Source organism: Hyperolius riggenbachi, chromosome 10, assembly GCF_040937935.1.
Source record: "Hyperolius riggenbachi isolate aHypRig1 chromosome 10, aHypRig1.pri, whole genome shotgun sequence".
Taxonomy (NCBI): Eukaryota; Metazoa; Chordata; class Amphibia; order Anura; family Hyperoliidae; genus Hyperolius; species Hyperolius riggenbachi.
The window spans coordinates 237,303,310-237,318,830 of NC_090655.1; the positions used below are offsets into that span (position 1 = coordinate 237,303,310).

Sequence of the window (15,521 nt, forward strand, 5' to 3'; positions counted from 1 at the left end):
GGTATACAGTGGCGGGTTCACAGAACAGGTATGCAGTGGCAGGTTCACTGAACACAACAGGTATGCAGTGGCGGGTTCACTGAACAGGTATACAGTGGCGGGTCCACTGAACAGAACAGGTATACAGTGGCGGGTCCACTGAACAGAACAGGTATACAGTGGCGGGTCCACTGAACAGAACAGGTATACAGTGGCGGGTTCACAGAACAGGTATACAGTGGCGGGTCCACTGAACAGAACAGGTATACAGTGGCGGGTTCACAGAACAGGTACTGGCAGGATCACTGAACAGGTATGCAGTGGCAGGATCACTGAACAGGTATGGAGTGGCAGGATCACAGTACAGGTATGCAGTGGGCTGAGGGCTCACTGAACAGAACAGGTATGCAGTGGCAGGATCACTGAACAGGTATGGAGTGGCAGGATCACAGTACAGGTATGCAGTGGGCTGAGGGCTCACTGAACAGAACAGGTATGCAGTGGCAGGATCACTGAACAGGTATGCAGTGGCAGGATCACAGTACAGGTATGCAGTGGGCTGAGGGCTCACTGAACAGAACAGGTATGCAGTGGCAGGATCACTGAACAGGTATGCAGTGGCAGGATCACAGTACAGGTATGCAGTGGGCTGAGGGCTCACTGAACAGAACAGGTATGCAGCCAGGAAGAAGTTAAGCCTAACTAATCTTTCCCTATATGAGAGACTGCAGCAGCTCGCCCTACTCTCACTAATGCAGGCACACGAGTGGCCGTAATGGCCGCCGCTGCCTGCCTTATATAAGGGGGGGTGGGGCTCCAGGGGCTGGTGTAGCCTAATTGGCTACACTGGGCCTGCTGACTGTGATGTAGAGGGTCAAAGTTGACCCTCAGTGCATTATGGGGCGAACCAAACTTCTTCCGCAAAAGGTTCGCGTGCGGTACCCGCACGCGAACCACCTACGTTCGCGCGAACCACGTTCGCCGGCGAACCGTTCGGCCCAACTCTAATCAAGTTACAGTTCGAGCCCTCCTGCCTGTTATTGCTCATAGCTCCTTGTTCACACTCCAGGGACGGTGGGCGGTGACCTGCAAGAAAAGCTGTCCTCACCTCATTGGTCTCTGAAGATTCAGGTATGTGCTTCCTGGTAAACTGACAACCCCTCTCATTAGAGGGAGAAAGAGATATAAAATATCTGAAACTGTCATATCTGTAAATCAGTTCATCGAATCACGCAGAGGGTGAGACTTGTGGGTTCCTCTCGTTCTACACTGTTCACAGATATCAAACATGCAGTAATGATTATGTTGCATTTCAGGGAAAACCATGTTTGTGACAGAAGGTGACAGACGAACGCTTCTTGCTTGGACACCAATGTCCAACGACCATCTAGCTAAGTTTGATGTGACTGGCATTTATAGAAAGGATGGAAATATAGTAAGAATGAATATTTGTTTCTAGGTTAATTAGAGGACATTTGATACCATCTCCCCATGACAGGACATGGGGAGGAATGTGACTTTGTCAATATATGGTTTTATGACCGGGCCTGTTTTCTGACTAGCTATCAGTTGTCCTGTGATGTAAAATCAGGGAATGTGCTGGGCCTGCTGCAGTGAAGGTTTATTGCGTTGTTGACCAGTCACTTCCGATGGAAAGGACATGAACCGGCAGAAACATATAAAAGCTAAAAACGTAAATGGGTACTACAGTACGCCTATGTACGTGCCCTTTCATGCAATGGGCGCATCTGTGGCAGGTGAATCCGTCACACAAGGGTCATCCGGAACGTTATAGCCCATTTAAATTAATCAATTAAGAAAACATTTTATTTCGTACCCGAGGCAAAATGTGAAATGATGAGATAAACATGTGTATGTACAGTGCAAAACATATTAATAACCTGGCTGTTTTTCTTTTTGCCACCTGAAAGAGTTAATTTTCAAGCACACAAGTGACAGCTTTTGTCTTCTGGTACCGTGTCGGGAATATAGTAAACCTCACTGATAAGCAAAGTACAGCCATAAAAGTTTTCCTGACAGAATACAACTTCTGAGGGCAGGGGAGAGATAGAAATGGGTCAATAGTTCTTGTATTTGAACACTGGGACACTTCATTCACTTTATAGCCTCGTACACATGACTCACTAAAGTCGGCTGAGGCAGCTGATAACGACTATATCAGCTGAATCAGGCATGTGTACAGTAGACCCCAACTCACAAGCGATCGGCTTAGCGGATAAACGCCAAACCCCTGCCCACCGCGTGATGTCACCCATGTGCTGCTATTTCATCCCTCCACCCCTCTGCATAGCAACAGAGTACATTGTCAGCTACACAGCTGACTCGCATCTGTGCATCCCGGCCCAGCAATGTCACCCAAGGGGATCGGCTCCCAATCCCCGACGAGCGGCATACATCAAAGGTGTATACGCATCCTCAACCACCAACCACTTGAGGACCAGAGGTTTATGCTTTCCCTCCCCCTCCCCCTCCCCCCCCCCCACCCAAGTCACTGGGCCATTTTTTACAATTCAGCACTTCACAACTTTAACGGTTTATTGCTCAGTCATGCAACTCAGCACCCAAATTAATTTTACTTCCTTTTCTTCCCACTAATAGAGCTTTCTTTTGGTTGTATTTGATTGCTGCTGCTAGTTTTAGTTTTTTTTTTTTTTTCAATTTTTAAAAAAGACCTGTATTTTTGTAAAAAAAACTATTTTATTTATCTCCCACCCCCTTAAATTGGTCCCACACTATGATATATACTGCATTATACATACATAGACATATGCCTATGGAAGGGACTAGATTGTGAGCTCCTCCTACAAACAGTTAAAGGGAACCTAAACTGAGAAGGATATGGATTTTTCCTCTTAAAGTGAACCTCCGGACTAAAAATCGACTCAGCAGCACTGAAAAGGCCTGGTGTTTCTTTAACAGTTTCACAGCATCAGAATTTTGTTTCTCTTATCCAACCCTCATTTTTAGCTGCACAGAAGAAAACTGCCCGGGCTTTTTTCCTCTGATGCTGTGCAAAGCATGATGGGATTTCTGATGTTGTTGTTCTCGTTCTGCTGTTTTGGTGCAATTTTTGTTTTTTGTTTACATTTTGAATTTGAGATTTGAAGCCTAGCGCGTGCAGCTGGGAGGGGTTATCAGGACACAGCACAGTTGGAACTGTGTCTCCTGCTCCTTGTCACCTCCTTTCAACCAAAAAGATGGCTGCCCCCATGACAAAGATGGCAGCCCCCATGAATCACAAACATTTGCCCATTCTTTTAAAACAGGGTGGGTAAAAAATTATATTACCTATCTATTCTAATTAACATAACTAATGTAACTTAATGACAGTATGTTTGTTTAGGCTGAAGTTCCCCTTTAAAATAATACTACCGGTAGTTGCCTGACTCTCCTGCCGATCCTGTGTCTCTAATACTTTTAGCCACAGCCCCTCAACAAGCATGCAGATCAGGTGCTCTGACTGAAGTCAGACTGCATTAGCTGTATGCTTGTTTCAGGTGTGTGATTCAGCCACTACTTTGGTCAATGAGATCAGCAGGACTGCCAAGCAACTGGTATGGTTTAAAAAGAAACATCCATATCCCTCTCAGTTAAGGTTCCCTTTAAGTGACAAGACTATATACTCCGTACAGCACTGCATAAGATGGCAGCACTATATAAACATTTAAATTAATTTGGCAGAAAAAAAAAACAGCCTGCCAGCGCTGATCAGCCACTGGCAGGCTGAACGCTGAGGCTCTCTGTCTACAGTGAAGGGAGCTCGCACAGAGCCTCTCTGCCGCCGCCAATGTGCGTTAGGCAGTAGGCAAGAGGTTAAGACGCACTGTATTTTCTAATAATTTCTCCATATAATCACCTCCTTTATTTAAAGTAAACCTGAGGTGAAAATAAACTTAAGAGATAAACAATTGTATCCTACTACAACTAAAAATTATCCTATATTAGATAAGCTTTAACTTTTATGTTTTAGAGTCTCTGCTCAATGATACAGTCTTTCAAGTGTCCCAGAGGTAAAATATATGAACTAGTGACGTTTTGTATCTAGCCTCTGTTCCCAGAAGCTGTTCTCTGCCTCACTGAAAAGGATTTACAGCCACAATGAGGGTTACACTATAGTCCAATTGGGTCCCGACTGGTAGGGATGGTCAAATTCGGCTTCGGGAGATACCCGGATAGTTGCAATCCAGATATCTCCCAGTAATGCTGTGCGGGCTGGGCGGGGGGGTCAAGCTTACCTCTCTGACATCTTCTTTGCTCGTCCCTCGGCGCCTCCCACGATGCGGTCCACGCGGCGGTCATGTGACTACAAACGCTTCCTCCTTCCGGGTTCAAGGAGGAAGTGTTTGTAGTCACGTGATGCGTGTGGACCGCATCGTGGGAGGCGCCGAGGGACGAGCAATGAAGACGTCAGAGAGGTAAGCTTGACCCCCCCCCCCCCCCCCGCCCAGCCCGCACAGCATTACTGGGAGATATCCGGATTGCAACTATCGGGGTATCTCCCGAAGCCGAATTTGACCATCCCTACCGACTGGAGAGAAACTGTCACTTACATACCTAAATGGTTAACTCTATCAGACAGAAAAAGGAAAAAAAGAACACAGCTCAGTATTACACATTTCTATCTCATCATGTGACCTCAGCTACACTTGCATTAATCATATCTTGTTATAAGATTTGCAATTCCCCCATTGTAGTAGCACCACCCTCCTCACCAATGAATTAGAGGATTTGGGCACGTGGGGCTTCATGTTGATGCTGCTGAACAAACAGTCACTGACATTCTGGAGTTACGTGACAAGCATTATAGGAGGTTAACCTGACAGATGCAAGTTACATTACACCAAAAAAAATACAGTGCATGACAGATAAAATCAAACAGCTGTTACTTTGTTGGTGACCCTCCTATGTATTGCTGTATATTGGTATGTAATCCCACCCTCCCAATGATGTTTAGCCTCTCTATTATGTCACACAGCCTCCTCCCATTGCATTCTGGGAAACCAGGTGTTGTTTGTGCTCACTTTCGAAACACACAGTAAACAAACATTCTGCAGTGATGCACCTGCCAGCAGTAAAGATTTCACCACCTACGATAAACTTAAAGGTACTCTGTAACAAGAAAATCCCCTGTGGGGTACTTACCTCAAGAGGGGAAAGCTTCTGTTTACTAATGAGGCTTCCCCCATCCTTCTGAGCCTCAGGAATCTAGTGCTGGCTCCCCCGAAACCACAGAAGACAAGGATGTCGGCTGTGGCGCAGGAGCACCTGCAATATTTACCTACCGCAATACAGCGCTGGCGCAGTAGCAGCTTTCCGATCAGGTCCACTCCACAGCGCAGCTGACTCACGCCTGCGCAGTAGAGCGGACCAGATCGGGCTTGGCTATTTACGCCTGATCGGAAAACCACTACTGCCACAAAGAGAGAAGGCAACAGGAGTTGGCACATGCAATCCATAGAAAACTTTATTGTTCCGGCTACATATCAAAAATTAAAAAGTAGACATACATAGAAGCTTCCTACCCATTTCCTACTGAGCTGTGGGGTGAGGTGGGAGCGGTGAGCAGCTCACCGCTCCCACCTCACCCCACAGCACAGTAGGAAATGGGTAAGAAGCTTCTGTGTATGTCTGCTTTTTAGTTTTTGATATGTGGCCGGAACAATAAAGTTTTCTATGGATTGCATGTGCCAACTCCTGTTGCCTTCTCTCTTTGTGGAATTATACATGCTGGTGTGAAAATAAGTTAGAGCACGCAATCTGAGCCACACAAAAAAGCAACCTGTTTTCAGTAGTCCTGTGACCCACACATTAAAGATCTGAATCGTTGAGGACTGTAGTGCCTGTACTCTACATTTGTTTAAAAACCACTACTGCATCTACACTCGATCTCGATCGTGGTAGGTAAATATTTACATTGCCGGTGTTGGGGGGCTGCCAGCACTGGATCCTTGAGCATGAAGAGAACGATGGAAGCCTAATTAGGATTCAGAAGCTTCCCCCTCCCGAGGTAAGTATCCCCCAGGGCTGTTTCTTCTATTGCAAATTTTCTTTAAGGATGTAAATCGGGATAAAAAAATATTTTACAATGGACAAATACTAGCTAAATACTTTATAAATTAACTTTACCTCCCCCCACCACCACACACACACCCTAGTGTGTGTACAGGAGCCCCCCTAACGTTGCCTATAGATCCAGAATGACGGATATTTAGAGCTGTTTTACCAATCCCCGAGCACACTGGTCTCCTCCACACCTGTCTGCTGGAAGCTGCCCAGCCGAACCCCACACACATACCTTCTCCTGCTATTATTAACATGAGAATAAGCTGCAAAATAGTGTTGTAAAACACTGGTAGCAGTTTTTAATGAAACAGGAGCTTAACAACTCATCAAATTTGCATGTGTTCTTTTTTTTTTTAACACAAAACAAATAAGTCCCTGAAATTCCTCCATAAGTTTTCATCATCACACGTGTGTTTTGTGGTGCGCATTTAGAGCTCCTTTCCGTATGAAACATTTCCCACACTCTGGACAGGGAAAAGGACGCTCGCCTGTGTGACTCCTCTGGTGTATGAGGAGATCTTTTTTAAGATTGAAACCTCTTCCGCATGTTGGACACAGAAAAGGGAGTTCACCTGTGTGACATCTCTGGTGAGTATCGAGGTCTTCTTTAAGCATGAAAAATTTCCCACACTCTGAACAGAAAAATGGCTTTTCAATGTGAAATTTCACATGTCTTTTGAAGCTTGTACTTTCCGAGAAGCACTTACTGCATGTAGGACATGAAAAAGGTTTTTCGCCGGTGTGAACTCTTTGGTGTGTGATATATTCGGATGCTCGTCGAAAAGCTTTCCCACACTCACAGCACGAAAACGGCTTTTTTTGACCCGTGTGAACACTCTGGTGATTAACAAGATTCGACTTGGATTTGAATGATTTCCCACATTCAGAACAGGGATATGGCCTCTCACAAGTGTGAACTCTCTCGTGTGAAACAAGTTCTGCATTACGTCGAAAACATTTTCCACACTCTGAACAGGAAAAGGGATGCTTCCGTATATGTATTTTCTGGTGTATAAAGAGTTCTTCTTGAAGAAGGAAAAACTTCCCACACTTTGGACAGTAAAATGGCTTCTCGGAGTGGAGAAATAAGTGTCGCTTGAAGCTGTTTCTGTCTGAAAACAATTTGTTGCAGATGGAACACGAAAATGGCTTTTCCCCAGTGTGAACTCTCTGGTGTGCTGTATGCTCTGTTGCTCTACTGAATGATTTCCCACACTCGGAACACGAAAAGGGTTTTTCACCACTGTGAACTCTCTGGTGAGTAACAAGATTTGACTTTGTGGTGAATGATTTGTCACACTCAGAACAAGCATAGGGTTTCTCGCCGGTGTGAATTCTCTGGTGCACAACGAGCTCAGATTTACTTTTAAAGCTTTTCCCACACTCTGAACAAAAAGACAGCTTCCGCTTGTGTGAGTGCTTCTTTTGGTGCACAGCAAGAGCAGCTTTAGTTTTACAGTATTTTCCGCATTCAGAACATGGAAACCTCTGATTAAGTCCATGTGTGTCCTTAGAAGGTTCATTTGCATTAGATGGATCTGAGGTGACAGGTTGTGATTTATCAGATTTCTCATCATTTGTGTGAACCTTAAAATGGTTTTGCAGACTTTTTCTGAGTGAAAAGCTTTTGTTGCATCTGTCACAAGAAAAGGGCTTTTCCCCAGTGTGAACTCTCTGGTGTACAGCAAGCTCTGATTTATACCTACAACATTTCCCACAATGTGAACACGTCAGTGAATGCTCTAGTGAGTGCTTCTTCTGGTGCGCAGCAAGAGAGGCTTCAGATTTGCAACATTTCCCACACTCTGCACAAACGGCCGGTGGCTCCTGTGAGTGTGTCTTTTGGTGAGTGGCAAGCGAGGCTTTGGTCTTACAACATTTACTGCATTCGGGACATGAAAATCCCTCATTGTCTCCATCTATGACACAATCTGACGTCCAGGAAGATTTTTTCACATTAGACAAATCTGTTGCTGTATCTGCTGCACCACACAACAGATGGATATCTGAGAACACATCTTTTGATTTGTTATATGACTCCTCATCATTAGAGGGAGACATACTTCTGTAACCTCTGAGATGGGTATTTCCAGTATTGGGAGGAGTATTTTGTGTTACATTATTTTCTTCTTCACTGTTCTCATCACCATGTCCATCTGCTGAAGGGAAAATGTTACTGTTACACATACGTTACTGATTCATGTTTTGCAATTAGGGATCATGTACACAGGACTAATAGCCACCAGTGAAAGCTATGGTAAAAGTGAGGAGAGGGGAGATAGAAAAGAAACTAGAGCTTCTGGTTTAGTATGTCTGGATGAATACAATAAATACATATAGTAGTTACTGGGCACTCGCAAGACAAGGTTGTCTGACAAGCAACCAACCACAAAGCAAATGAGAACACAAACTCGTGTCCACTCAGGGGGTCCTGCTCTTACCTGTGTTGTTGCACTCAAAAAAGAAGAAAGGGGGCTACCCTAATTTTCTACCCAGGTGGACAACACAATAAGGCTTGGATGGGTTTGCCAGAGGATCATAGATGGATAATAATAATATAATATATATATATATATATATATATATATATATATATATATATATATATATATATATATATATATATACAGTATATAAAACACACTAGACTAGAAAGTCAACTGAAACTATATTTACTGACTCACAGCTACATGTTTTGTGGAGTACACTGCACTTCTTCATGGCAATCACCAAAGTCACTAAGAACGACTAAACTTGTAGTCACATATGATAATTTAATTTGACCTGCTGGTCTAGTGTTTTTGCGTTTTTTTTCCTTTCTATTCCCCTTTGAATGTATTATTGTTTACATACTGTATATATTGTATGCCTCTATAATACTTTGTTGTTGGTCCTATGACGTTATACTGAGGAATGGAGATGGGCCTGTCATATGGTGTACAGTATCTCCTCCTCATTTGTTGGTACTATGTTGTTATACTGAGGAATGGAGATGGGCCTTTCATATGGTGTACAGTATCTCCTCCTCATTTGTTGGTACTATGTTGTTATACTGAGGAATAGAGATAGGCCTTTCATATGGTGTACACAGCATCCTCTCCTCATTTGTTGGTGCTATGATGTTATACTGAGGAATGGAGTTGGACCTTTCATATGGTGTACAGTATCTTCTCCTCATTTGTTGGTACTATGATGTTATACGGAGGAATGGAGATGGGCCTTTCATATGGTGTACAGTATCTCCTCCTCATTTGTTGGTACTATGATGTTATACAGAGGAATGGAGATGGGCCTTTCATATGGTGTACAGTATCTCCTCCTCATTTGTTGGTGCTATGATGTTTTACTGAGGAATGGAGATGGGCCTTTCATATGGTGTACAGTATCCCCTCATTTGTTGGTGCTATGATGTTATACTGAGGAATGGAGATGGGCCTTTCATATGGTGTACAGTATCTCCTCCTCATTTGTTGCTACAATGATGTTATACTGAGGAATGGAGATGGACCTTTCATATGGTGTACAGTATCTCCTCATTTGTTGGTGCTATGATGTTATACTGAGGAATGGAGATGGACCTTTCATATGGTGTACAGTATCTCCTCCTCATTTGTTGGTGCTATGATGTTATACTGAGGAATGGAGATGGGCCTTTCATATGATGTACAGTATCTCCTCCTCATTGGTTGGTACTATGATGTTACACTGAGGAATGGAGATGGGCCTTTCATATGGTGTACAGTATCTCCTCCTCATGTGTTGGTACTATGATGTTATACTGAGGAATGGATAAGGACCTTTCATATGGTGTGCAGTACAACAAAATATTAAAGCAATCCTGTGAGAAAAAATAAAGCAACAGTTACATAGTTACCTCAGTAGAGTGAAGCCTCTGAACGATCCAGAGACTACTCCAATCCTCCTACAGCCCACCAATGCTCGCTAGGACCCTCTTCTTCATGGAAGGTCCCAGCAGTGGATTGGTGGTGGCAAGGTTGATGGGAGAAGTCTTTGGATTATCCAGTGGCTTACCTCTATTGAATTAAGTACCTAATTTTGCCCACTTTTTTCCCCTAAAGGTACACTTTAAGAAATGGCGATGCACCTTTTTATATGATGTATAGTTTTTCCATCCCATCTGGAAACATCAGCTTGTAGGTGTTGCGTAAACTATTTTTTATTATATCTTGTAGCATTTTTTTACTTACTTGTACTGGTATTTACAGAAATGTCCTCCTCCTTTATGGTCACCATTCTGACATTCCCATCTATAAGCTCTGGATCACTCATTGTGTAGTCCTCTTCTTCTTTTATTTTCCTCATGATTGGATGCTCCTCTGTAGTCTGCCCATCACTCCTCACATACGTCTCTTCTTTAATTGTCATTTCCTGTTCTTTTGCAGACTGCCAATGACTATTGACATGAATATCTTCTGCCTTTTCTTTAACTGTCTTTGTTATTTCCTCCTCTTTCATAGGCTGTTGATCACCCTTCACACAAGTCACTCCTTGTTCCTGTTTAATTGTTCTCATCATGTCACCCTCTGCCACAGCCTCATTACGCTTCTCATAAGTCTCTTGTTCTTTCTCAACTTTAACACATCTTACATGTTCATCCTAAACCCACAAAATAATGACACAATGTAATTAGGACATAAACAAATGTAGTCATTGAAATATTTGAGTCAGGTTACAGTTCCAGAGCATTGGCTCCACCTACCTGATTATGGTGGGGGGTGGTGGGATCTTCTTGTGGACAATGCTGGGAATAAAGAGGACCTGTACTCCTCTCTGGTGGGTTTCTGTTACTGGATCCATCTGTAGGAAACACACACTGACTGAATACATGATCTCTATGTGATTATCAGCTGATGGAGGCTCTAGGTGGACCCTCCGTACTGCTCTTTCCTTCACAAGAAATTAAAGTTTCCTCTTACCTGGTGATGTGAGGGGAAGCTAATTCTCCATCATGGTGTCCTTGTAGAGGTGTCCGTGTCCCTCTAAATCCTGATACTTCTTTGCAAACAAAAACATGGAGAGGGCGGTGTTCCTGGTAGGATGGAAATAAAGAACAGGAAAATACCAATTAGGAGAATAGGGGATACAAAATAAGGAATTTACATTAAACAGGTTATAAATTTAGCCCGTTCTCTCAAAGAGTTCTTAGATACCATACATTTATGTTAAAGATTACTTATGAATGGAACCCTGGCACCAGCATACAACAGTAAACATACCTGTACTTCTGGCTTTGCTATAACAAAAAAAAACGGCCACCACCCTGACAAATATTTTAAGGTGATCTATTGAAAGTTAAATTAAAGGGGCATTATGGTGAAAAATGTAAAATTTGTCCAAACATATACAAATAAAGAAATACATTTTTCTAGAGTAAAATGAGCCATAAATTACTTTTCTCCTATGTTGCTGTCACTTACAGTAGGGAGTAGAAATCTGACGGAAGCAACAGGTTTTGGACTAGTCCATCTCTTTATGGGGGATTCTCAGGGATTTATTTATTTTCAAAAGCACTTAGTGAATGGCAGTTGCTCTGTCCAACTGCCAAAAAACTGTGTAGCAAGTAGGGAAGCTGGCCAGCATCATTGTTTAAATCATTTTTAGGGAATATCTTTATAAAGAATAAATTCCTTGCTGAGAATCCCCTATGAAGAGATGGGCTAGTCCAAAACCTGTCACTTCTGTCAGATTTCTACTACCTACTGTAAGTGACAGCAACATTGGAGAAAAGTAATTTATGGCTCATTTTACTCTGGAAAAAACGTACTTCTTATTTGTCTATGTTTACACATATTTAAAATTTTACAGTTTTTCGCCATAGTGCCCCTTTAACTTTTTTTTATGACTTCCCATATCTTTTAAAGCACACCTGAAGTGAGAGGGACATGAGAGAGAATGCCATATTCATTTCCTCTTAAACAATGCATATTGCTTGGCTGCTCTGGTGATCTGCAGCCTCTAATACTTTTAGCCATAGACCCTGAACAAGCATGCAGCAGATCAGGGGTTTCTGACTGAAGACTGACTGGATTGGTCGCATGCTTTTTTCAGGTGTGTGATTCAGACACTACTTACCACAAAGATCAGCAGGACTGCCAGGCAACTGGTAATGTTTTAAAGGGAAAGAAATATGGCAGCCTCCATATCCCTGTCACTTCAGAACAAAGAATCAGTGGGTGAATTTCTGCAGCTCGGCACACAGAGCATCCTTGTGTTTACGTTTCTCATGGATGACCCCCACCACATCCTCCCATTCAGTGACACAGATCCTCATCCATCTTTCATAGAGGCAGTTCAGCCTCCTTTTGCAGCAGGTTCATTATATTGCTCCAAGTTTGATCATTTGTTTTCTTTTTTTTAACCATAAATTTAAGGTGGCCATACATCGAGCTACTTGGCGGCAGATCCACCATCCGATTAGGAAAAACCGGTGCCGCCAACTGCATGGCCAATCGACTATGCGACCAATTTCAGCCCGAAATTGGTTGCATGCATTGATCAGACATGCTTCAAGATGTTGGGCCGACATGTTCGATCGGGGGCGTATGACTACCGGCACTGTCCCCCTTAGTGTAAAATGTGCATACTTTACTCGTCGGTGGCCACCGCTGGCTCTGTCAACATACACGCACCCCACGTGGTTGCCGGAATATACATGGGCGTGTGTGTGACGTCACATGGGCGCCCATGTATACACTGCAACCACGTGGGGCGTGTGTATGTAGATGGAAGACAGAGCATAGGGCCAGCGGTGGACACCGACTGGTAAGGTACGCGCACACACAGGGCACATTTTACGCAGGAAGCTGACTTCCTATTCTCTACACACATGTGCTAGATGGGGGGGGGGGGGGGGGGGGGGGCGGACTCATGCCTGGTAGGCCTATCCCTGGAGATCAGGGGCTCTCCCAAATCACAGCCACACCTGCAAGATGCTGTCTCCAAAATCTATGCATCTGCTGCAGTGACTGCTGGGAATGGATCAGTGATCTCTGTACAACACTGTAAAATATGTCAGACCTATATACATGTATTATAATAATAGTGTGTGGCTGTGATGAGGGTATTAGAGTGTAAGCTCCTGTGGTGCAGAGACTGATGGAAATGGATGTGATATCTGCACAGGCTGAGGAATATGTCAAAGCTATATAAATGTAAAATTATAATGTGTGGCTGTGGTAAGGACCAGGGCTGTGGAGTCGGAGTTGGAGCAATTTTGGGTACCTAGAGTCGGAGTTGGAGTCTTCATAAACCCGAGGAGTTGAAGCCATTTTGGGTACCTGGAGTCAGAGTTGGAATCGGTGGTTTCATAAACTGAGGAGTCAGAGTTGGAGATGAATTTTGTACCGACTTCACAGCCTTGGTGAGGGCATTAGAGTGTAAGCTCCTGTGATGCAGAGACTGATAGGAATGGATTAGTGATCTCTGTACAGTGCTGTGGCATAAGCACTAGTCTACTTTAGGGGACCCAGCAGGAAACTTTACAGGGAACAGTTCTCCCATCAGTGATGGATCACAGTACCCTCTTACAGAACAAAGCGTTGCGATTGGCCAAATAGTTTGGGTGTAGTTTACTACAAACTATTGGAAACCTAGAAGTTCAAGAGAGTGCTATCCACCCAATCACATTAACGGAATTTCCCTATGAGATTTCCTGCTGGGTCTCCTAAAGTAGACTAGCAACGTGGAATATGCCAGAGCCCGAATGTATAATAACAATTGTGTGTGACTGTGGTGAGGACATTAGAGTGTAAGCTTCTCTGGTGCAGAGATGATGGGAATGGATCAGTGATCTCTGTACAGCACTGAGGAATATGTCAGAGCTATACAAATGTATAATAATAGTGTATGATTGTGGTGCAGAGATGATGGGAATGGATCAGTGGTCTCTGTACAGTGCTGTGGAATATGTCAGAGTTATATAAATGTATAATAATAAGTGTGTGACTGTGGTGAGGACATTAGAGTGTAAGCTCCTGAGGTGCAGATACTGATGGGAATAGATCAGTGATCTCTGTACACATAGCAGCAGCTGGTGGTATTAGGGGAGAGGTCACAAGGGCTTACTGAATGCAAATAATTATAAAATAAAATTACCTGCTCTCCCTGCCAGTTTCAGCAATGTCTCCTCTCTACTTCCTCCCCCCTTTCTCCTAGCACTGAACTTCCTGTCTGTTTCCCACCCCTTCTTGCATCCTGTAAGTTCCTATTTGTATTTATGAGCTCACCACCCTGTGGAGAATTGTGGTACTACAACCATAAATAAAGTTCTTCTCATAATCAGATTTGCTCTCAGGCCTTGTTCACATTGCGTTCGCGTGTCCGTCGCGTGTCCGTTCGCGTGTCCGTCCGCGTTGGGCTTTTTTGAGGCTTTTTTTTTTCCGATTCCCGGCGCTTGGGTGAGCGATTCGTTTTTGTGCTTAGTGGTTTTCTAAGCGTTTTTCCCGAGCAATTTTGTAATTCACTCCCAGACGCAAGTCAGGACGTGATCTCTTTGACCCAGAAAATAATAAATACAATGTATTTATTCTTTAAAACGCAATTGTTACATAAAGTGGTTTTGTGAGCGTTTTGCGTTTCTCCTATACTTTCCATTGAGGACTCAAAAATGGTCCACGCACCGATTTTCTGAATGGACAGTGCACGACCCGCGCTGATATGAACCTTCTCATAGACATTCATGCCGATTGGTTTTGTGTGTGGTAGCAGAGAAGCGTTTAGCCATTTGGCTAAATGAGCCGCCGCAAGATGTGCCACCAGCCACTCGTATAAATTAGCCCTCATTGAGCCTCCCATATAAATTAGCCCTTAGTGGGCAAGCACTTTCGCACTTGTGTCATCCAAATTAACAGTTGCACAGCAAAGGAACAACAATGTAGATAGTACTTATTTTCTATTCGTAGTGCTGCGCTTAGTCCCTTATGTATGTCACAGTATATGCAATAATACCAACTGTTATATCGATGTATCACGCTGCTCCTATATTAACAATCCGTATATAGTCCACTGTTTTTTATAGCAGTTGCGATCACCCCTCCGTTGTCATCAATTCCTGTCTCCAGGATATCACTGGGAGGAAATATCTTCAACAATAGGTACAAACAAACAGCATATAGTGTAACCTGTTTAAAATGCACACTATCACCCTTTAGTGACAGACAAACTGATCAGACGCAGGAGTGCATATACACATAAGGGGTCCACCACCTGTGGGCTCAGGCACTCCCCTCCATATGCCCCTGCTCACCAAGAACTGCTCCAATCCAATACCCATTGTCTGCCACCTGGGCTTTTCACAAGGATGTAGTCTGCAGGTAAACTCAAACAAAACCGATCATGTGTAAAACTGCTTTTTAACACTTAGGTTAAAAAGAAGTACTGCTGTTCTGCCCACGGACAGAGCTTTCTGTTGGTGGGCTGTGATCGCTCCCCCAATGTTT

At 43.6% G+C, this 15,521-nt stretch overlaps 1 protein-coding gene across 2 annotated transcripts; it reads right to left on the reverse strand.

The window, feature by feature from the left end:
• Window positions 1-6,337: 6,337 nt before the first annotated feature.
• On the reverse strand, window positions 6,338-14,231 carry LOC137534947 (zinc finger protein 271-like). Of its 2 annotated transcripts, none has more exons than XM_068256683.1 (5): window positions 14,179-14,231; window positions 11,001-11,113; window positions 10,784-10,881; window positions 10,272-10,680; window positions 6,338-8,219 (listed from the first exon to the last, which is right to left on the reverse strand). In XM_068256683.1, exons 4-5 carry the CDS (start codon window positions 10,597-10,599, stop codon window positions 6,466-6,468), a joined length of 2,082 nt encoding a protein of 693 aa, XP_068112784.1. In that variant the 5' UTR covers window positions 10,600-10,680; window positions 10,784-10,881; window positions 11,001-11,113; window positions 14,179-14,231; the 3' UTR covers window positions 6,338-6,465. The 2 variants fall into 2 exon arrangements, with proteins under 2 accessions (XP_068112784.1, XP_068112783.1); XM_068256682.1 differs by having other exon boundaries at window positions 6,338-8,222.
• Between the last annotated feature and the right edge of the window lie 1,290 nt (window positions 14,232-15,521).